The sequence below is a fragment of the Dendrobium catenatum genome, unplaced genomic scaffold (assembly GCF_001605985.2).
Source record: "Dendrobium catenatum unplaced genomic scaffold, ASM160598v2 fragScaff_scaffold_71, whole genome shotgun sequence".
NCBI lineage: Eukaryota > Viridiplantae > Streptophyta > Magnoliopsida > Asparagales > Orchidaceae > Dendrobium > Dendrobium catenatum.
This window is the reverse complement of record NW_021318533.1, coordinates 980950-1005138: the sequence shown is the minus strand read 5'-3', so window position 1 is coordinate 1005138 and position 24189 is coordinate 980950. Positions and strand designations below refer to the sequence as shown.

General features: G+C 34.6%; 1 protein-coding gene across 1 annotated transcript in view; it reads left to right on the top strand.

The window, feature by feature from the left end:
- LOC110097045 (HEAT repeat-containing protein 6) overlaps positions 1-24189 on the top strand; it is a gene marked incomplete in the record, with an annotated part of 130981 nt that overhangs the window by 5958 nt on the left and 100834 nt on the right. Inside the window, 7 exon segments of the mRNA XM_028695434.1 lie at positions 131-303; positions 602-872; positions 940-1004; positions 1089-1158; positions 1232-1588; positions 21530-21609; positions 21696-21747. Coding sequence (XP_028551267.1) covers positions 131-303; positions 602-872; positions 940-1004; positions 1089-1158; positions 1232-1588; positions 21530-21609; positions 21696-21747 — 1068 coding nt within the window.

The window sequence follows — 24189 nt, the reverse complement described above, 5'->3', positions numbered from 1 at the left end:
CATGGACTAGTCAAAACAGTTCTTATTCTTGTGTTATATTTTATGGTTATGTTTTATTGTTTACTTAATTCACGAGTCCCCTCTTGCAAGTCATGCTTCCCGGTAATTATGGTATTCTTTAATGGTACAGATCCATGATGTTTGTTGCAGAGTTCGATTGGAACTTAACTCATTTTCTTGGACTGTGATGCTCAATTTTCTTGAACTTACAATGGAAAATGTAATTGGCAGTGCTAATAAGAAGAGCAATTTGAGCAGCACTTTTAGATTGAAAGCGATGGCTGAGATTTTGGAAATTCTCAGGTTTGTTTTTAATATTTGGTTTAAAGTGATTACTGGGTTCATAGTTTTTATCTGCTTGGAAATTTTAAGATGTTTTGGTACATTTGTAGGGAAAATTTAGATAGACATTGTTTTTTTCATTTGTTTTTTGGTACCTAGGCTTGGTTGCATAGAAGCTATTAACAAATCAGGATTTGAGACTTGGAAGATTTCGTTTACTTTGCTTATCTTTTTGGGATAACCTTTCAGTATTTGATTTTTATCAGCTTTGCTTCTCAGCATTGATACTAATGCTATTTGGCATGCCCTGAATTTTCAGGCTCATTATCAAGGTATACGGGAGAAATTGTTTGTTATCAGAGACCAATCATTTGACAAGACTTCTTATTTTCATTATCTCAAGCTTGCATTCTGAGTTGCTTTCCTTGCACAATGAAAATGACGCCTGGTATACTACTGATAATGGGTCTGCCAAGCCCAAATGCAGCCGCTTACGTGAGACAGAAATTATGGCATTGTCCCTTCTGGGTGATGCTTTATCTAAAATTGGAGCTTCTATGTCGGAAAGCTTATGGAATGCTGTGGTTGAGGTTGGCACGCGCTCTCTTTTTATGCTTGTTACACTTACAATTTACTCATTTTTTTTATAAATAATAGGTCTTGAGGAAATTGATGGATTTCCTGGCCTCAAAAAATGTAATTGTTAGTGGTATCATGTCCAGGTACTTCTTTATTTCTTTATTTTCAAGGATTGTTATTGGCGGCTAATGTAAATTATTTTGAACCTTATTTGGTACATGTTTCAGATTCTATACTTCCCTATTTCACTGTCTCCATTTGATTCTATCGGATCCAAAAGGTTCTTTATCAGCACATGTGAGTTCATAAAATTTATTTACTCATTAAATTTGCCTTTTTTCCCGTTTTCCTCCTAAACATGCTCCCCCAGGTGGCAGGTTTTGTTACAACGTTGCAATTGTTTTTAACATATGGTCTCCCTAGTAGATCTTCTTCAGCATCCACAGCTGTTGAATCTAAAAACAATGGGATTAATTCTGCATACCAGACTTCTGAAAATTTGGAATCATGGAAAAGTGAACGAGTTCCTTATAGACCCCCTCATCTACGAAGAAGAGAAGGAAATAACATGTGCTTACCAAGTGCCGAGAGCGCTTCTGATTCTGAATCTTCTAGGTTAAGTTTATTTTCATCAGATTCAGAACATAGTGATAATGATGCAACTCCACTTGATGGTGATTGTTATCGTAGCTCTAAAGCTAGATTAGCTGCAATTTTGTGCATACAGGTATTCCTGTTTATTCGATTCTTTTCTGCATTTAGTATTTTGAACAGAACTTTTAGTTTTTATTATTACTCAGTTCCTTGGTTCAATCATATCTGAGAGTTAAGAATGAATACATTAAGCATTGGATTTGAATATTTGGTTAACCTTTCATCTGCTATGGATTTTGATGGATATTCATCCTGCTTTATACAGTTATATTTTATGGTTATTTTGAGGAAAATAATGTTTTTTGGGTGTATTATTTGTAGAGAACCCCTTTTATAAGAAATGAGTACATTGATCTAGGGTACATCCAATTAATATATACCACTAAACAAATGTGAATCATTTCCCAAATAAGATAATTTCCTACACTAACACTCTCTCTCAAATTCGTGTATATATATCAGCTAGTTCCAACTTGAGGCCCATATGGCATGGTAAGATGTTAGTCAATTATTTTTAACTAACAATATGAGGTGTGATGATCTTCTTTGACAAAAACATCTTTGATGAGGGACAACCAACTTTGATGTATTCCTTTCGTAGAAGGCTGACTTGCTAGCACAATATAGATGCCAACTTGATTATCTTAGCTTAAAATTATAATTTGGGTGAAAAGAAAACCATAATTTTTAAGAAGAATTTTTACCTATATCATTAATTTTGTGATAAGGTATTAATGTGTTTTTTTATTCATAATACAAGGCGTAAATCTTAAGAAGTTTTGATGTGTAAGCATTAGAATTAAAATATTAAATTAATAAAAAATATAAAATAATAAGTAACACACTAACATCAAGGTAAGAAATCAAAGTAACAAGTCAAAGTATAATAACAATAAATCTCTCCCATTTTCTATTCAACATGAACAAATTGTTAAAGTATATAAGATTACAATTATGAATTCAAGTCTACCCCTTTTTATTGTGGTCTTCATCCGAGTCATTATTATAGTGAGTTACTTTTCTTCTTCACTCATCCTTAGTTGCAGCTGCAAGCAGCATTGGATGCAAGTCCAACATGTGGCTGGCGTCAAGGTGGTGCATGTGATCTTAATTCTCGATTATATTTGTTTTATGTTTAGGCATAAATAAAAAACAAAATATGATTTGCTATGTATGTAAATTTATAAATTAAAAGTTTTAGAACACTTAAATCCTATTTCTTGAAGTTTACATCTCTTACAAATTGCTCAATCTAGTACCTGAACTCCATTAAGGCATACACTTTATTAAACCAACGTGAGGCGCATGTCTTGTGGCATTATTTTTCAAAAATTCAGTGAGGTAGGCCTCGAGGCACCCCTCTTCTTACGTAATTTTAAATAATGATATCAAATCATTGGTAGATTGAGCTATGAACTTGTATCATGTTTTAGCATTAGATCTTGTCACTACTATTTACTTTTTCTCCAAATCACAATATTTTCACAAATAAATATATAATATCTGGAAGTCGACTTCATATCTTTAATTGATCTAGCATAATCAAAATCTGTTCTATGATTAATCCTTTACTAGACTAATTCTTTTTCTAGAAATCTGTTGACATATTTTAAAATCCTCACGACAACCTCCTAATTTTTCTTCCGATTTTGCTTGTGCTAGCTAGCTATACCAACAATAAAAGATATGCTAGGTCTATTGATAGATGGATTATTTTGCCTACCAGGCATCGATAATAAGAAGCATATTTAAAGATTTCCTTATTCTCAGATGTTTGTAGTGTGTCCATGGGAGATTCAGTAGCTTGTATTTGAAAAACATTTATTCAAGTTCGTATGTAGCATATATTTTTTAAGAGAGATAGAGAGAGGTTTTTTTTTATATGTAAACTCAATCACAAGAAAATATTTTAAACATCCTATATCTTTGGTAACTAACATCTTTTAAAGGTATTGCTTTATTTCAATAATGCTTGGACACCACTTGTGACTTGTGAGAGAAATGTCATTAGCATGCTTAACAAGAGCCATAATACTAGAGAAAGAGTGCCAAATAAAGACAATGATTCATATTACTACATTGTAGTCCAATATTAATAAAAATCTTGTTGAGTTTATCCAACCATGCACAAGGAGTTTCTTTCATATCATATATGGTTCTTTGAAGCTTTTACAGGTTTTTCCCTAGGCAACATACCCTAAGTTGCTCCATATAAACAATATTGATCTAATTGTTGAAGACTTTTGGGATCCACTCTTTTGCGTCCTTCTCACGTCCAAGATTTCCTAGTAGCTATTTTTTCTATAGGTTTGGAATTCGTAGGGTCCCACTATATTTCCAATCATAGTATGGATCCTTGAGCACATTGATTGAGGAGATTAATCATTGGATCTTCTCCCACATAGCCCACTCCTTTGCCTCATTCACACGTCTAGGGTTTTCTAGCAGCTATTTTCACTATAGGTTCGGAATTCATTGGTCCGACTATGCTGCCAATCATGCTATGGATCTTTTAATTTGGATTGAGGAGATTAGCCATTGGATCTTCTCTCTTGTAGCCTTTGGATTGCAGATTTGTGTGCTCTTCTCCTCCACATAACCGTCAACACCCTCCACCCCCATTTTTAGGATTTATTTGTTTATTTTATGTAATTAGCGTTGATCTATTTTCATGTGTAACACCTTAAGAAGAGCCTATGTATACCTTCACTCCTTATATAGAAAGTGGGCAATAAAATTCAAAGAAGTTTTTTCATATTTCTACTCTGCTTCACTGATATCAATTTGGAGCATGACCTATCCTTGATTAATGGAAGTCAACAGAAGACAAACTAAATTTAGCCGCTGAACTTGGAAGAAAGTCTTAAAGTTGTTGATGCCATGAACCTTGGTATTTTCTTTTACTGTCGACCTTGAAACTTTCAATAGATTCATCTGGATGACAGTTAACAAAGAAGATTCAATGACATGAAGTGGGTTTAACTCCAAAAGAGTGTGACACCAAATCCCATATATATAATTTCCAAAAGATAGCAATGAAGAGCAAGAAGATAAGAGGAGGAACCTATCAATTTCAAGTTCAGTACTCCTTCAGTCGCCTTGGCATTCTTGGACTTAAATCGACCCTGATTACAATTGTTTTATAAAATGAATTATGCAACGACTCTTAGCTCTAAGAGAGAATTAATTGTGAATCTTCCAGATTAATTACAACAGGAATCAAATACAAATAGAAATAACAACCAATAAAATATGGGAATACAATCCACATAGCATCAGAAAATCTGTAGAAATATATTAAAAATTTATTATGCAATTAGCCCTTTACAATGGTGGCTAGGGGACATCAGGATAATAGTAATCAGGGCTCCATTTTTACATGCAGCTATCAATGCAGCATATGCCAATCAAGTCCGTTTCTTTTTGAGGATAAATAGCAACAAATATTCAGGGCTGGTGGAAACAACCAGCCCACCTATCTTTGGATCCATGAAAAAGTTGCTGCCATATGTGTTTTTGTCACACCCCATTTTGACCCCCCTATAGTCAATCTAGAGTGTACCAGAGAGAGAGAATTTGAATAGACCTATCTCTTACTAACACCCATCATAGCTTACTTCTATCAGGACCAAGTGAGTAGGAAATGATCCATTCAAATTTTTCCAAAACTTCAAGTCTCACAAAACATAAAACTAGAATCAATATTTCATAACTATAAGCATATTAAAACACATCTAATAAATACGTCAATTAAAATACAGAGATTTACTAAACTTTTAAATAACATTTATATACTCAAAAGTTTATGTATAGCTTCTACTTTGACCTCTATGTACACCAAAATGTATGTACACAGAAATGACAATCAATCATCCCGTCTAATGCCCCACCAACTCCTTCCCCTTTCATGTAGTACAACTATTAATGAGCTACAACTCAATAAAATACACAAGTAATGTATACAAAATAATAATATGTTTGTAATCAATTGGGAACAACTTGAAAATTCTATAATAAATATAAACTGTACAAAAGCATCATTTCATATTCTGTTTACTGATCAATACTTTGAAAAGATTATAGGCTTTTGCACACTCACAACTCTCCAAATCAAGGTTGGGTCCGTATTCCCAACTTTTAAATTTGAGGATACTCTCTCATTTAAGGTTGGGTCAGAATTCTCAACTTTTATAATTGAAAGAGTGCAGGCTTATCTCGTCAGGTCTGTCACCTTTACTTGTAATGGCCTATCCCCCATATGACTTATCTTACCTTTCTAACACATTTCACATTTTGTACTTTGAAAATTCAATAAGTAAATACATGATGAAATTGGAATTTAATGCTATTATAATTTACCTCAAATATGAGGTTTACTATTATATGAAATTTTACTATTTCCTATAACAACGTTTGGGTATCTCACCTTGCGAGGAATTGATTCTCCTAAATTCTACCTTCTTTTCCTTTTGTATACCACCTCTACTAAGCCTCTTCTCATTCAACCCACTCCTTCCCTTAGCTCTCTTCCTCCTTTCCTTATATGAATTCAACAACAAACCACTAAATTTGTCTTCTTACTGTGTTCAACTACTGTTTTCAGCAACTGCTCTTAGCTTTTTCTCTTCCTTCTTCTCACTGATTTCTGCAATTTATAGCAGCCTTGATCGCCACCTTACTGATTTCTACATACAAACATAGATTCCAGCTAACATAACAATAGCCTTATCTTTTCTCCAACTGATTTCCATACTTACAGATTTCTGCACCCAATGATTTCAGCAAATACACTTTCAGCAGCCTATATATTATTCCATTACATATTTCAGAAAATACAAATTTTAGCAAACAGTATTCCATTCTAAAATTTCAGTAAACAATATTCCATTCCATCCTTGTAACAACTACAGATTTCAGCCAATATTCATTTCAAAAAATCACTTAAGATATTAGTTCTAGTGCTAGGATTAGGTTGCTGTGTAGGATTAGGAGCCTCCACAGCAGACAATGGCCTAAAATATTCATTTCAAAATCACTATAGGCTGTATATTGAAGTTTTCTTACCTGCTTGAACTAGTGGTAGGATTAGGAGCCTCCACAACAGCTTACAGGAGCAGCCCCAGCAAGCCCTCACGGATCTCCCTGCTCACGGCCTTTAGCTGCCTCCTGCAAACAGAATGATGGATGGGTGGGCAATGGAAGGAGAAAATGCTAAGTTCTTAAATCGTTTATTAATTTAATACACTAACATTTCCACTAACTCAATTCTTTTAATACTAGCTATGTGATTCCCATTAGCCGTTGCATGCATCTATTAGTGGAATTTAATGATCAGTAACTAAATACATGTTGAAACTGGAATTTAATGCTATCATAATTATATCAAATGTGAGGTTTGCAATTATATGAAATTTTAATTATTTTCTATGACATCATTTGGGTATCTTACCTTGCTAGGAATTGGTTCTCCTAGATCTCGCCTTTTTTTTTTCCTTTTCTACACCAGCTCTACCAAATCTCTCCTCATTCAACTCACTCCTTCCCTTAGCTCTCTTCCTCCTTTCCGTAACAACAACCCATTGAATTTGTCTTCTTACTCTGTTCAGCGGCTGTTTTCAGCAATTGTTCTTAGCTTTTCCTCTTTCTTTTCCTCACTGATTTCAGCAATTATAGTTGATTTCAGCAATTCACAACAGCCTTGATCACCCCCTTGCTAATTTCAGCACACAAACATAGTTTTCAGCTAACATAACAGCAACCTTATCTTTTCTCCCAACTGATTTCCACGCTTATAGATTTCTGCACCCAATAATTTCAGCAAATACACATTCAGCGCCCTACAGATTATGCCATTTTAGATTTAAGAAAATACAAATTTCAGCAAACAGTATTCCATTGTAAAATTTCAGTAAACGATATTGCATTCCTTTTTTTTGGCAACTACAGATTTCAACCAATATTCATTTTAAAAAATAACTTAATATATTAGTTCTAGTGCTAGCATTAGGTTGCTGTGTAGGTTAAGGAGCCTTTACAGCAGACAACAGCCTACAATATTCATTTTAAAATCACTGTAGGCTGTATGTTGAAGTTTTCTTACCTATTTGAACTAGTGGTAGGATTAGGAGACTCCACAACAGCCTACTGTAGCAGCCCCAACAAGCCCTCATGGATCTCCCTGCTCCTGCTCACGGCCTTCAGTTGCCTCCAGCAAACAGAATGGACTGGTGAGGAATGGAAGGAGAAAATGCTAAGTGCTTAATCTTATTTTTCCCTGGGGGTTTTTCTAATTACTACTGCTTAACTTAAAATTCGCCTCTTACTATCAAATTTAATGTGAATAATTTGTCCTCCTCTCTTGGAAACAAGGGGCGCTTCTAATTTTTTGCACGCTTGATACAATTTTATCTTCTCCATATTGCTATATCTCTAGAGTTAATAATTTTCTATGAGAAGCTACTGAACTCAATCACTTGCTACTGTCACTCAACAATTTTTTGTGACTATTAATTTAATATACTAATATTTCCACTAACTCAATTCCATTAATACAAGCCATGTGATTCCCATCAGCCATTGCATGCATCTATTAGTGTATTAAATTAATAGTCTTCAAATAAATGAGGGGATTTGGATCTAATGTTTTCTTCCCTCTCCCAGGTTGTCTCTTTTTTTGGTTTGTATTTCCATTTCACCTTAACATAAAGAATTTGATGGTTTCTGAGCTGTTTAATATCAAAATTTGCTATTTTGTCTAGTTTCTTCAGTGTACGTCAAATTTTTTGGTAGATCAATTTCATCATGTGAAATTCTCTGATAGATATATGTAACCCATTTTCTTAATAGTGATATATGAAAAACATTATGAATATCTGATATGCCAGTTGAAAGAGTTAGTTTATAAGCAACCTTTTCAATCCTTTCAATAACTTCAAAAGGTCTTATATACTTAGGACTTAATTTGCCTCATTGCCCAAATTTGGCTGCACCTTTCACAGGCTTAACCTTCAGAAATAAAAAAGTCACCAATATCAAAATCTGTTGCTTTGTGCGTGAGGTCATAGTACTTTTTGTTGGTGATCCTGAGAAGCTTTCAATCTATTTCCGATTAATTTGATTTTCTCTGTTGCTTCATCAGCTAATTTTGGGCCAATTAATTATCTTTCTCTTACCTCAAACCAAGTTAAGAGAGTTCTACACTTTCTATTATAAAGTGCTTCATATGGTCCCATTTTTATGCTTGATTGATAGCTGTTGTTGTAAGTAAATTCTATTAATTATAATTGATAATTCTAGCTACCTCTAAGATTCAAAATACTTAATCTTAACAAATCTTATAATACTTGAATGGTTTGTTTAGATTAATCATTAATTTGAGGATGAAAAGTTGTACTTTAGTGTAGGTTGTGCCCAAGCTTTCTTGAATTCTTTTCAAAATCTAGAAGTAAATTAACCTTCTATGTTTGAAATGATAACTTTTGGAATACCGTGCAATCTGACAATTTCTTTCACATATATGAATCTGTTGGCTTGATAGGCAAAATGTGTGCTGATTTTGTTAGTCTGTTAATAATTAATCAAATGCTATAATGTTCTTGTCTGGATCGGGGGAATCCCATAACAAAATCCATTAGAATATCTTCCCACTTCTACTCGGGGATAGGTAGGGATTGCAATAATCTACTAGGTGTCCGTTAGGTTGCTGATGTTTAGCTTTCACAGTTTGACACGCTTCACACTTAGATACATATTCAGCAACATCATTCTTCATGCTCGGCCACCAAAAAATTAATCTCAAATCTTTATACATTTTGGTAGTGCCTGGATGAATGGTTTATCTAGAGTAATGAACTTCTTGCAAAATTTTCTTTCTCAAGTATGGATTCCACAACTAAAATTTGTGCTTAATAATTTCATTAGCATCAGAAGAAAGATTTGATCTTTTTCCTGCTTGAGCCTATTTCATTAACTTAGGATACTTACTATCAACTTTTTGAACTTCCTTAATGCGATTTATTAAGGTTGGCTTTACTGTCATCTGATGTAAGTATTTCACATTTATAAAATCTCTGACCTCTAATTGTAGATTTTCCATTTCCCTAATCAACTGAACATCTTGAGTAATCATTCAATTCATCATTCCTATGGATTTGCAACTCAAAGCATCAACTATATTATTAGCTTTGCCAGGATAATACAAAATATCCACATCATTGTCTTTAATTATCTTCTGTCATAGATTTAGCTGATTCTGTGACAATATATATTTTTGACTTTGATGATCAGTAAATATTTTGCATCTTATCCCATACATGTAATGCCTCTAAATTTTCAATAGAAATACCACTGTAACTAGCTTTAGATCATGAGTAGGATAATTTATTTTATGTTGTTTGAACTACCTCGATGCGTATACAATTACCTTTCTTTCCTGCATTAGAACACATCTTAAACCCTTCAAAGAAGTATCACTATAAATCTGAAATCCTTCTATTCTTGATGGAAGTGTCAACACTTGTGTTGTAGTCAGATGCATATTCAATTCCTGAACGCTCTTCTCACATTCGGTCGTCCATTTAAATTAAACTTTCTTTCTCATCAACTTGGACAAGGCATAGAAATTTGTGAGAATATTTTAACACACTTGCTGTAGTATCTCGCCAACCCTGAGAAGCTATGAACATCTATCACATTCTTTAGTGTAGGTCATTCCACAATTACTTTCATCTTCTGTGTGTCTATTGAAATTCCTTCACCATTAATAATATGCCCCAACAAAGTAATACTCCTTAGCCAAAATTCACATTTTGAATATTTTGCATACATTTGATTTTTCCTCAGCTTGTCTAAAACTATCCTTAAATGTTCAGCATGCTCCTCATCAGTCTTTGAGTATATCAGAATGTCATTAATGAAAATAATTACAAATTGATCTATGTAGTTTTTAAAAACATGATTTTTTATATCCATAAAATAGCAAGAGCATTTGTCAACTCAAAAGCATGACTATAAACTCAAAATGATCATACCTGATCCCAAAAGTTGTCTTACTGACATCTGCTTATTTAATCCTCGATGATATCCTTATCTTAAATTAATTCTAGAAAATACTGTGGCATTTGCCAACTGATCAAACAAGTCATAGTGGATATATGTTCTTTATGGTCACTTTGTTCAACTCTCTATAGCCAATACACTTTCATATGGATCCATCTTTCTCCTTAACAAAAAGTACAAGTGCACTCCAAAGTGAATGGCTGGCCCGTTTTAATATCTTATCCATCATTTATTGTAATTGAGTTTTTAATTCCTGCAATTCCTTTGGAGCCATCCTATAAGGATATATGTAAATTGTTAATGTTCTTGGTTGTAGTTCTATCTCAAATTCAATGCCCCTTTCAGGTGGTAATCTAGGTAATTATTAAGGAAATACATTTAAAAATTTGAAATTACTAGAGCATGCTGTAATGCCTATACGTTTTTGTTTAAGACCTCAATTTTAGCTAAGAACACCAATTCATCCATCCTTAGATATTTGCTCATGTTCACTGCACTATCAAGAGATGATATTTCATTCTTCTCACAAGAAAAGTAGAAAGTTTTCTTATTTGGCAAACTAATCTTTATTCTCTTTTTCAAACATTTAATTGTAGCAAAATGTTTAAGTAGCCAATCCATTCCCAAATGATATCAAAACTTTTAATTGGCACTAAAATCAGTTATGTTGAAAATATGTGACCTTGAATATCCAGATTCATAAAACACATCCTGTTGACACAAACTATCCCCCATTGTCATCATAACGTACAAAGAAGGTATTAAACATACAGTCTCAAACGATAAATCAGAACAAAATTCAGTAGGTTATTGAATTCAATTAAGGAAAGGAGGAAGAGAGGTAAGGAAACAAGTCGGTTGAATAAGAAGAGGTTTAGTAGAGGTGGTGGACAAAAGGAAAAGAAGGCAATATCTAGGACAACTAATTCCTAACAAGGTGAGATACCCAAACGATACGATAGAAAATAATAAAAATTTAATATAATTGCAAACCTCATATTTGATATATATATATATATATATATATATATATATATATGTTAGCATTAAATTCTAGTTTCATCGTATATTTAGTTACTGATTCATCGAAGTATTAAATATGAAATGTATTAGTAAGGTGAGATAAGTCATATATGGGAGATAGACCCACAAGTAAAGGTGAAAAGATCTAACGAGGTAAGCCTATACTCTCTCAATTTTAAAAGTTCGAATTTTGACCCAACTTTGAATGAGAGAGCAACCTCGAATCTAAAAGTTGAGAATACGGATCGAACTTTGTTTTAGAGAGCTATTAGTGTGCAAAAGCTTGTAGTCATCGTATAACTTGACCGATTTAAGGAAAAAAAACAATTGAAATGAGGCATCGCCTCAAACTGCCTTGAGGTGTACGTCTCAATGAAAAAAAAAGTGTAAGTGATGAGGTCATCGACAGACATTTTAGGCAGGTCTACCGGCGAAGGAATCGTAGATCGACAGCTATAATTAGGAGCTTATATTTCTGATGTTTTTCCATGTATCTTTTAATTTCAGATTTTTCAGTTTACTATTTTGCCCTTATGGATGTTGAGTCATTATTGTAGCCCTTTGGGCATTTGAGTCATTTTATTTTCTTTTGATGAGACCAATATAGTGCGGTCTTCTACTTTGTATGAGGTCAATGATTGATTAATAGAAATTTTCTTTGCTTCTTCTTCTTCTTGCATGAGAGCTAGGGGAGGGTGATTGAGCTCAAGGTGAGCGAAGCGCATTACCCATCAGTCGTTGGAAGCGTCTGCGACTCGTGGCTTTATTTTATCTTTTTGTCTCCTTATCCATCTCTTGTTCTCCCCCTCCCCTACCCGACACTCTCCATAACCCCACCGCCGCCCATCTAGGGGATCCAACCCAACTGTTCTTCCTTTAACCGTCGGCCACTCCTCCTCCACCACCCCTTCCCCAATCTTCAACCGCCGGCCCCTTTCCCTTTCCCCCACTTGTTTCAAATTTTGAAATTCAAAATTGATTTAGTCTCAAAATTTTCAAATTTGTCAAAAGCCAAATTAGGTAAGTATTCAAATCCAAACCAATTTGAAATTCAAATTGAAGTGGATTTCATAATAACTTTTTCTAATGCTTATGTATTAATTTGGAAGGCTCATAAGTTGCTCCACACCTACTCCCTCCCTCTTGGACCCGCCGGCCATGCATGGGCCCTCTCCGTTTAATTCCCCAATCAATGCATTAATGACCCCTTAATTTGAAATCAAATTTCAAATTAATCTCCCCCTAATTTCTTTCAAAATCCTGAAATTAATTTCATGTCTTGAAATAACCTCCTCCCCCTCTCTCTTGAACCCGCCGGCCCCCTCTTAATGGGCTCCATTAAATGCCCATTAATCCTCCTAAATTCTAATTGAAATTTGAAATCAATTTCAAATTGATTCCCTCCAAATTTACTCAAAATCTGAAATTAATTTCAGATTTGAGTAAACCTCATTCTTCTCCCATCTAACCTAAATCCCCTCACCTAAGTCACCCGCCCCCTCTCTCTCTACCTTGGCCGCCCCTCTCCCTACTCCCTAGCTTTGGAAATTTTGGGTGCTCATAACACTTGAAGCCAAGAGAAGAAGACGACACCCTTCCACCTCCACTTTAATGACGTATGGCCGATCCCGAGATTGATAGCGGATTGGTATTCGACATCTACGACGACATCCACATCACCCGTTTACCGTTCTTCGACGTCGGGTTTGGCTCCGACAACACTGTTAAAGATTATTTGGATCGTATCCTTCCCACTCTCGTGGACGTCATAGACGTTCAATTCCAGGACTATGATTGGTCAATCATCGGCCGCCATCCACCACCATCTCCACCGGCGGCTACCTCTCCAGTAATGAAGACCTTCGTCTCCTTCTTCGTAGTGGTGCTCTCCGTCCTTGTATGGTTCTTTCTCCGCCGCTAAAGCCAAGAGTGAACAAGTGAGAAGGTGCTCGAGGTGAATTTTCTCATTATTAAGCGTTGGATTTTGTCATAAGCACTTCAATATTCCTTTTATCATTGGATTTTGTTTGAATTGCTTGGTTAATTTCAAAGCACATCTTCGCCTAAGCAAATCGACTACTTAGAATTTTTAATCCTTTACTTTATTAGTGATAACTTTGTGGTGGTAACGCTTTATTTAATTATCGTCTTAATTTCCGCAAGCAACTCCTACACGATTCACATAAGTAAGCCTTGCCCGTTTTCGTGAGGCTTAGGCCTCGAGTTGTCCAAGTTGCGTCTCAAATTAAGGTGCCATCGAGGCGTGCACCTTAAACGCCTTTTTAAACCATGATATATGCATATTTTCAGATAAATATGTCTGAGAAATTGCCAGAAAGAATGACTAGCCAGTCGTCCAGGCTAGATACAAAAACAAAATTGAATGAGGGGAATTGCATGATATTGTGCATCTGATTTCACAAGTGGTGGATAAAATGACATATATGAAGAAATTTTCTACCAATAGTGAATCCAAATTTAAATATGAAATTTTCTACCAACACTGCTATTACCAGGTCCTAAGTCCTGGATGAGAAAAGTGGAGTCCCGGATGAGAAAAATGGAGGGTTGCGTTAGGTAGTCGATAACCAGCATAAAATTTGTTGAATAATCATGACATGAATCCTTTAGTTTTATTCCGAGTGAAAATTTATGTACCCAACATCACTTATTAGTTTTGGACTTTAAGATAAAGGGGCGGAAAATAAAAAACAAAGTAAACAATATTCTAAGATTAGTTGGGGGCATTTAAAAATATTAATAAAAGTATTTTTGAGAGTAAGATTTTAGATCTTAAGATTTTGTCCGTGCATGAGGATGCTAATGTTATGTGGAAAAAAGTGATTAATGATATTAAGAATATTGCAAAAGATGTACTTGGAGTTTCAAAGGGAAAAACTCCTAATAGTAAAATAGTTGGTGGTGGAATTCAAATGTGTAAGAAAAGATAAAAAAAATAAAGATTTATTATAAAAATTGGTTTAGATGAAAAAATTTTGATAATTTGGAAAGATATAAAGAGGCTCCTAAGGAATCTAAGAAAGCTATTTGTGATGCAAAAAGTTTTGCTTTTAATGATTTATATAATATATTAGATTATACGAAGGGAGAAAGATATATGCATAACTTAGCCAAACAAAAAGATAGGATTAGTAAGGATTTAATTCAAGTGAAGTATATTAAGGATGAAGATAAAAAAGTAGTTTTCTTAGAAAATGATATTCAATAAAGGCGGATGAGATATTTTGCTAAACTTTTTAATGAAGAATGTAAAAAATGCGATTGACTTTCGTGACCTTAACACCCTAAATAAAAATAACGTTTTTTATTTTTATCGGCATATTAGTAAAATCGAAGTTAGAGAGGCTTTAAATAAAATGAAGTGTGGAAAAGCTGTTGGACCTGATGATATTCCAATAAAGGAGTGAAAATGCTTCGGAGATGATGGGATTTCTTAGCTTACTAAACTTTTTAATACTATTTTGAAGACTAAAAAATGCCAAATGAGTGTGTTAATTCCTATTTTTAAGAATAAAGGTGATGCATAAGATTGTGCGAATTATAGAGGTATTAAGTTAATGTGTCATACTTTAAAACTATGGGAGCGAGTTATGGAGCGTAGTTTGCGGCGTGATACTAATGTTTCTCAAAATCAATTTGGATTCATGCCGGGTAGGTCGACTATGGAAGCCATACATTTATTAAGAGGTTTGATGGAGAAATATAGAGAAAATAAGGAGGACCTACATATGATATTTATTGATTTAGAAAAAACATATGATAAAGTTCCAAGAGAAGTGCTAAAGAGAGTTCTTGAAAAGAAAGGAGTCAATAATGATTATATTCAAATCATTAAAGATATGTATGTAGGAGCTATTACTTTTGTTCAAACACAAGGTGGTTTGACCAAGTATTTCCCTATTTCGGTTGGGTTACATCAAGGATCAGCCTTAAGCCCATATCTTTTTGCTTTAGTCATGGATGTTCTCACTAGACATTTGCAAGAGGATGTACCTTGGTGTATGCTTTTTGCCGATGATATTCTTCTTGTTGATAAGACTAGAGAGGGAGTTGAAAGTAAACTTAAATTATGGAGGTCAATATTAGAGACTAAAGGTTTTCGCTTGAGTAGATCTAAAACGGAATATATGGAGTGTAAGTTTAGTAGTAATAGACCTAGTGAGGGGATTGTGACTTTGGGCGATCAAGTCATTAATAAGAGTACACATTTTAGATATCTTGGATCTATTGTTCAGAGTGATGGTGAAATAGATGGGGATATTATCAGCAGAATTCAAGTTGGATGGTTAAAGTGGAGGAATGCATCGGGCTTGTTATGTGACTATATATAGGCCATAACATGAAAAAATTACAAAAATGCCCCTTGGGCCATAACACTCAAATAAACTAACCTGTGGGTAAAATAGGAAATAACATAAAATAATAGCTAAAATTCTTAAAATAAATTTTAAATAACAATTTAAATTAGAACCGTCGATTTACGACCCCTCTTGTGATAGATGCGCCAGATCTTCATGCCAATGTCCGCATCAGAAGTGGATCAACATTTAAAGTTATTTCAAACTTTTAAACCGCCAGCATTCAAAGGTACAAGTGATCCAACAGTTGCTGAGGACTGGTTGTTGAAGATAGCGAAGATCTTAGATGGTATAATTTGTCCTGAAAATAGAAAGGTACCATTAACCACATTTCTTTTGGAAGGAGTTGCAGAAAGATAGTGGCATGTGCAATATAGAGAGCAATTTAGACAGATGCCTATGACTAGCAATAGTGGGATGTTTTTGTTAAGCTATTTAGAGATTGGTTCATTCCTCATTCAGCCATATTAGCTTTGTAAGATAAATTCTTCAATTTGACTCGGGGTTCTAAGACGATTATGCAATATGAAGCCGATTTACTTTCTTATTCCATTTTGCATATCATTATGTCAACACTTATGAGAATAAATGCCACCGATTTTTGAGAGGCCTCAAGGATCAGATATGACAAGTATTGGCACAATTTGATATCAGCGAATTCTCAATCCTAGTGGAGAGAGCCAGGAGAATTGAAAATGTGCTGAATTTTTCTAAGCATACTTGAGAACAATAACAAACAAAGAAAAGAAAGATGTTTGAAAAAGAAAAATCAATTCAGAAACTAGAAGCCAAAATTTGATAATAAGCAGAAGCCAACCCTAACTAAGAAACTTCTTTGTGATCAGTGCGGGAAGAGGCATTTGGGCTAGACGGCCAGTGTTTAATAGGTCTTAGAAGATGTTTTAGTTATGGCGATTTGGGGCATTACTAGGTGGGCTGCCCTCAGGAGAAAAGAAGCAATGCCAGACCACAAGGATATTAGGAGGAGTCACAATAGATGAGATATTTAGAAGGCAATCAGTAAGGAAAAATTTAGTATGAGGGGAAGCCAATACTGCAAGGGAAGCAACCAATTCAACTAAGAGGAGTAGCATCAGATGTTAAAGGTCATCCAACATTGAAAGTTAGGGGATAGTTTGCGTGCCAATAGGATGTGTTTTATAAATCTGAATATTCAGTGTCAAATTTTCAACAAAATTAATTTTAGTGCCTATTAAACCTTTCGATAACATTTTTGAAATGGATTGATTAGTTAAACATTTTGCTACAATTGAATGTTGGAAAAAGAGAATAAAGTTTTGTTTGCCAAAGTGAAGACCTATCTTCCCTTTGAGAAGAATGCGATATCCTTTCTTCTTAGTGCAGTCAAAATGGGTAAATATCTAAAGAGGGGTGAGTTGATATTCTTAGCTAAAATGGAGGTCTTAAACAAAGACGTGCTGGCATTACAATATGTTCTAGTGGTTTCAAAAATTTTAAATGTATTTCTTGAATAATTATCTGGATTACCACTTAAAAGGGACGTTGAATTTTAGATAGAACTACAATAAGGAACATCTGCAATTTACAAATCTCCTTATAGGATAGCTCCAAAGGAATTGTAAGAATTAAAAACTCAGTTACAAGAATATTCAAAATGTGAATTTTGTCTAACGGGTATTCTCTTGTTGGGATATATTATTAGTCGTGAAGGAATTTCAATAGACCCATGAAAGGTGAAAGTAATTGTGGAATGATCTACACCAAATAATGTGGTAGAGATTTATAGCTTCTTAGGATTGGCTGGATACTATAATAGATTTGTTGAAATATTCTCACATTATAAATAACTAATTAAAATAAAAAAATATTAAGTAATTTATGAACATATTGGCTTGTTTAAAAAAAATCTTAAAAATAGTATAACCAATTTCAAGAATTCTTCTTTTGATGCAATTTAAACATCAATTATTTATGATTTTTACGCTGTCCTTCCACATTGCACAATGAAGTTCTCCAAGTTTTTTATTCCACATACATTTGAACAAATAGTGGCATAACTTCTAATATCTAATGAATAGAAAAAGCAATTTATCTAAGTAATTCTATATCATTTTTCTGCTACTTCTATCATATGCAGAAGATATGATTTAGTATTACTGGGCACATACAAGTGTTATTGAGAGTTGCATAAATGGAATTAAAATCAAACTTTGAAATAATATTTGTACCCCTGATCAGATAGTTCAAGACAATAAAAACTCAACTTCGCATAAAGTAGCCGAAATAGGTCGAAAAATAAGAAAGCTCCTTACATTCACAGTTCACATGACACAAGCGAAGCCTAAACAACGCTCGAAAGATTGAAAGATCGTTACGTTCTCTACTAGCTCCTATTGGAACGTAACTTTCAAAGCCTGTTGGAACGTAACTTTCAAAGCTCTACTTTTCATGAAGCAGTCGACATCGACACAGGGTCGAAAGGGAAGAAAGATCGTTACCTTCGCTACAAAGAACTCGACCTAACACAAATAAGCGAAGTTTAAGCATGCGAAGCTGAAGCAGTTTAACATGAAGTGAGAAATCGTTACCTTTGCTGAGAGTTGGCAGAAGAGGTGAAGGAACTTCTTGAATGATTGTCTAAGCAGACCTAAATCTAAGACGAGGCAGACCTAAATCTAATGTGCACGGCTCAGGAGAATTTTAAAAAGAAAACAATAATTTAAATGAGGCAGCGCCTCAAGCTGCCTCAAGGCGTACGCCTCAATACAAAAAACATAAGCCTCGCCCGGACCGCTAAGGCTTATGCCTCAAGGCGTCCAAACTGTGCCTTGAGTCGAGGCGTGCCTTGAGGCGTATGCTAGAAATGTCTTTTTAAACCATGGTTTGGAGGCCAACTTAGATTTTCTTCTACGAAAAAAAATACATGAATTGTATTTAGATGAATTCTTATGAATCATTCTTGATTTGCATTTTCCAATGAATCCATTTGACATGATATAAGAATGAATAGCTATTTACATCCATTATGAATGGCAGAATAGGGTTTCTGAACTATTTATCAAGTTCTTTTTTTGAAGGGCCTCTATTTTATCTTCTAGAGCCTTCCTCTACTTTATTTTTTTATTCTTATGAATCATTCTTGAGTTGCATTTTTCAATGAATCCATTTGACATGCATTTAAGAACGAATAGCTATTTACATCCAATATGAATGGCTGAATAGGTTTTCTGAATTATTTCTCAAGTTCTTTTTTGCAGGGCCTCTATTTTATCTTCTAGAGCCTTCCTCCACTTTATTTTTTTTAGAGCTTCTATTGTCTATGGTTTATTTTTTTAGAGCTTGTCAATCATTCAGATTGGAAATTAGAATTTGCATAGGAGGTAAATAGTTATATCTTACCATGTCTACTATAGGATTCTGAATGCATGAGTTAGCACCTTTTCTTAATGTAGTTGACATTTCATTCTGTTGCCTGCCGGGGAAGCTTAATGTACTTAAAATTCTGACAAATAAGTGAAGTCTAAATACATTGAAAATAAAATAGGTAAGAATTTTCACATGCGTCAAATGATTACTCTGCATTTACTTTTCTTCCAACCAAACTCCTATAAATTTAAATCCTTCGAATTTGATTTATTTTGCATGATATATAGCTGCTAAGAAGATGAGGAGGATGACCTAAATGATAGTGCCATTAATAAAGGGAAATAGATAAAGAAGCTGAAGTAGGATCAGTGAAATAATACATGCCACCAATTTGAACACTTCCATCAATCATCTTCTCCTAAGATCTTGAAATACATGATAAGAAGGTTAAATTGTTACTCATAGCTGTGGTGCTTAGATAATATATATACAGAAAATTACTGGATGCATGAAGTATCCTCGAATGCTAATGTGTAGGAGAGATGGACATATTATTTCTGAGAGATTGGAAAATGAAAGCCATCAACATCAATAATAGGGGTAAGAGACGTCATGTTAAAATATGAAAATAAATAACAATTATCAATCATATTGAAAAAAAACCCCAAAATTTAAAACTTAATATCAGAATGAGCAACTATGGCTTACCTAGAGGAGGAATAACTTGAGAGGAGTAAATGGGCATTTAAGATTATTGCCGAAGACGATAGTAGTCCTTTTAGGAAACGATAACAGAACACAAAGAGGTACTGCCAGAGTTGAGTGGACCAAGGCAGTGTTTGAGGCATGCTGAGAAGCGTGGAGATCATCAAACTTTTCCCAACAATGGTAAGATGATTGATTTTTCCTTGGGCAATACTGATAAGTTGGGGAAGAGTTGCAGCTACAACAACGACCACTTCTATGCTGATAACAAACACCTCTTTTCTGATGGCAATGGTAGTATGATTATGTTCATTTGGTGGAGTAGACAACTTAGTGAGTTATAGAACCTTGGAGAGCATAAGAGATGTTCGAGATAGTTGAGTATATCATCAATTGAGCTAGAACAAATTGTAGGGATGGATGATGGCTGTAGAGCAGCTTGCTTTTGTCTATTAATTTGATTGATGAGATTGAGTAATATTTAAGAAATTTGTCCCAATTTTCTTTCAAGTTGTTATATTACTCTTGTACTGTTGCAATAAGAATAATTTAGAATACGGAGTGTATGCCCAAGTGATGTTGTCTTGAAAGCCTTATAGTTTAGCAAAACTCCCACATCTTTTGGTAGTCTCTAGAAACATGATGTTAGGTGCAATGGTGGGTTCAATGCTATTGAGCATCCATGTGAGAAAAACATATTCAGCAGTTAGTTTGATGTATTTAATGGTGTTCTTTTATGATGCAGTTAGTCAACATGACTGAGTTTCTTATAAGATCCCACAAGTAAACAAAAGTCTTTAAATCGTAGGAGATAGTTGGTGTCCTTTGAGTTTAATACATGTACCAATAGTGGATAAGAGCTTCAATTTTAGGAGAGTACTAGAGGAAGTCATCAAAGAATATGTCACCACCACTAACAACAATAGCAAGCCTTTATCCTATGACGTCGATTCGGCTACCTGAATCTTCTTTTTTTTCATTTTGTTATATTAAGAGTCAAATTCTCATCTTTTATGCCGGTTGCTTTTCTTCTATTTGTCTTTTTATGCTTTAGGATCATGCCAGATCTTAAATGTGGATAGCCTAAGGAACCTTGGCCTTGTTTTTTATTTTTTATTTCTTCAAATACTTGGGCTTGCATATGTGAAAGTTCATCTAGCGCTTCAAAATTTTTAGCATGCATTAACAAAATCAAATCAGAAGAACGTTTATGCGATAGTCCATGTTCTCTGATGTTGAAATGTCAAAAACTTATGTGGTTTTAAGTTTGGGGCATTGAAATACAAGATCTCTTCTCGTTCATTATTTTAATGTTTCCGACCTTTTTCCCTTATGTATTTATTTACCTTGTTAATCCTGCTGTCATATTATTTTCCAATTGTTGCTAGTTTCCTGAGATCAACATGCAGATCTGGTTTTCTTCATCTTCTTTAACAGTATAGTTTTAAGCAAGATGGTTGTATGGGTTGAGTATTTATGAATTGTCTACTTGTCTTCTGGAGGATCTTTGTATTGCCGAACCTAAGTCAATTACTTCTCTCTGGACTCTTCTTTTGCCCGAAAACGATGTTTTGCAACCCAGGTTATTTTCAAAGACTTTGTTTTAATGATTGTGTTTTAGTATATTTGTGACACTAAATTTTCATAAATTCAAACAATTGTTTGCAGGAAGCATCAGCAAACACTTATGTCATGTTTGCTTTTTGATCCAATAATGAAGGTAATATTCTTGAAGTACTTTTTCTTTTTATAGTGCTATTGTTTTCTCTTCAGCTGCATTGCTTTTGTAACCTTTTTGTTCTCCACTTTCGGCATTTTCTCAAAGGTGCTTATTTTTTATTTCTTGAAAACTTCATTATTACCATGATATGGTGTTTCTTCAGTTTCAATTATGTTATTATTTAATCTTTAATACATATACTTATTTCAAAAGTGCCAATTACAAGAAAATAAATAAAAGTGGGATAAATTCAATGATATTGGGGAAGGTGATTAGTCATTACATGTTAAAAATGCTCACAATAAGAATGAGCTTGTAATTGCAGTGTATAGGAGATTGAGACATAAAATTTTGAGGTAAATAGGGTCAGTATTAAGATAATTGTTCTTAATGACATAGAAAATGTTGTTAGCATTTATATGATGCGCCTTGGCATAAAAAAATAGCAACAAACTCCATGAAATTCAACACAAAAATAGATTTTTATTGATAGAAAATCAAATATGAACAAAGCAAGATACAATGGTCCTCTTTCGAGAGGAGGACCTATTCTCCCAAACCCTAAACGCCGCTAGGATCCATCACAAAAAAAACTACTGCACTTTCAAATCAAATTCTCCTTAAAAACATAACTCAAATCTTACTACCTATAGCAAATAATAAAACAACAAATTCCAAATTAGCCCTCCCCCAATTCCCTCTCAATTTAGTCCCCAAATCTGTCATCTTTAATTAGGAAATATCTCCTAATTAATATCCTCCAATTCAGACCCCAAATCCGCCATGAATTTTCCTTTTTTAATTAGAAAACATCTCCTAATTAATCCCCTTCAAATCAGCCCTCAAATTAGCCCCTCAAATATGCCCTTTTTGATTAGAAAACATCTCATATTAATCCCCTTCAAATATGCACTTTTTTAATTAGGAAACATCTCATAATTAATGCATTCATTAATTCCTCTTCTCACATATGAATGATAGGTTTTAATAGGCCCCACAAGGGGGGCCGAATCTCTTACCCTTCTTGCCCCTAGCATGCTTCCCTCTCTAGTATCAATACTCCCCTATCCAAAATGCACCTTGTCCTCAAGGTGAAAGGTAGAGAACTGTCTCCTGATTGTCTCGTATGGCTCCCATGTGGCATCATGCTCTGGCAGATCATTCCACTTGATTAGCACCTCCTGAGCCCCTGACTTCCCTTTGCGCATACTCGCTACTTCTAGAGGTTCCAAAATGACATCCATGTCCTCTATTAAAGTCAGGGGTAGGGATGACGGTGTATGCTCTCCTATCGCCTTCCTCACCTGTTAGACATGAAAATTGGGTGCAAAGCTGATAAAGGTGGTAGACTCAATCGATAGGCTACTGCTCTAATATGCCCCACGACCTCATAAAGCCTAAAGTGCCGCATGTATAATTTCTCATTCCTCCTGGTAAGGGTTTTCTATATGTAAGCCATATCTCTTGGTTCAAAGATTACTTATCTCACGTGCTCATCATCCTTCCTTTTAAGTAAATAATACCTTGTCCCCCTCCTCTATGTACTGTGATGTTGGACACGGGTGTAGTGCTATACCCATAATGAATTAGATGGGTGGATCTCTTCCATAGAGAATCTTGAAAGAAGTGGTTTTTGCTGCTAAATGGTACAAGATATTGTACGAATATTCTGACCACACAATCCACCTTGCCCAACTCTTTGGTTTGTTTGATACAAAACATCTCAAATAGATCTTTATGCTTTTGTTGACCACTTATGTCTGACCATCTACTGGGGGATAATATGCTGTGCTTCTCTTCAGAACTGTCCCCGGCAAAAGAAACAACTTTTAAAACTAGCTAAGGAATATCTTATCTCTATATTACATAATGGATTTCAGAAATCCATGTAAGAGTACCACCTCTCGTATAAATATACTAGCCATAGAGATTGCAGTGTAAGGGTACTTCATAGGCGTGAAGTGTGCATGCTTGCTTAGACGATCCGCTACTACCAGTATTATTGAAAATCCCTCCGAAAGTGGCAACCCCTCAATAAAATTCAGCGTCACTTCCTCCCACACCCTTTTCGGTAAGGTTAGAGGTTGTAATATCCCTACTGGTGTCATTACTAAGTACTTGTGCCTTTGGCACACATCACATTTGGCTACCCAGTTCTCTACATCACGACACATCCCCACCCAGTTTATTCTGCTGACAATCGACTATAGGTTTTCTGAGCTCCTGAATGTCCTCCAAATGCACTGTCGTGAAATTTTTTGATGCGACCAAAAAATATAGGGGACCCTATATCTCTTGATCACAAAAGACATATGGACTTCTACCGACGAAAATGACTAAAGATGAGGAAGAGGGACGAACAAACTCTTACATTTCAAATTAAGAAATAAAAAAAAATTAAAAACACAAACTCGACTCGATCTCAAAGACACCCTAAAGTTG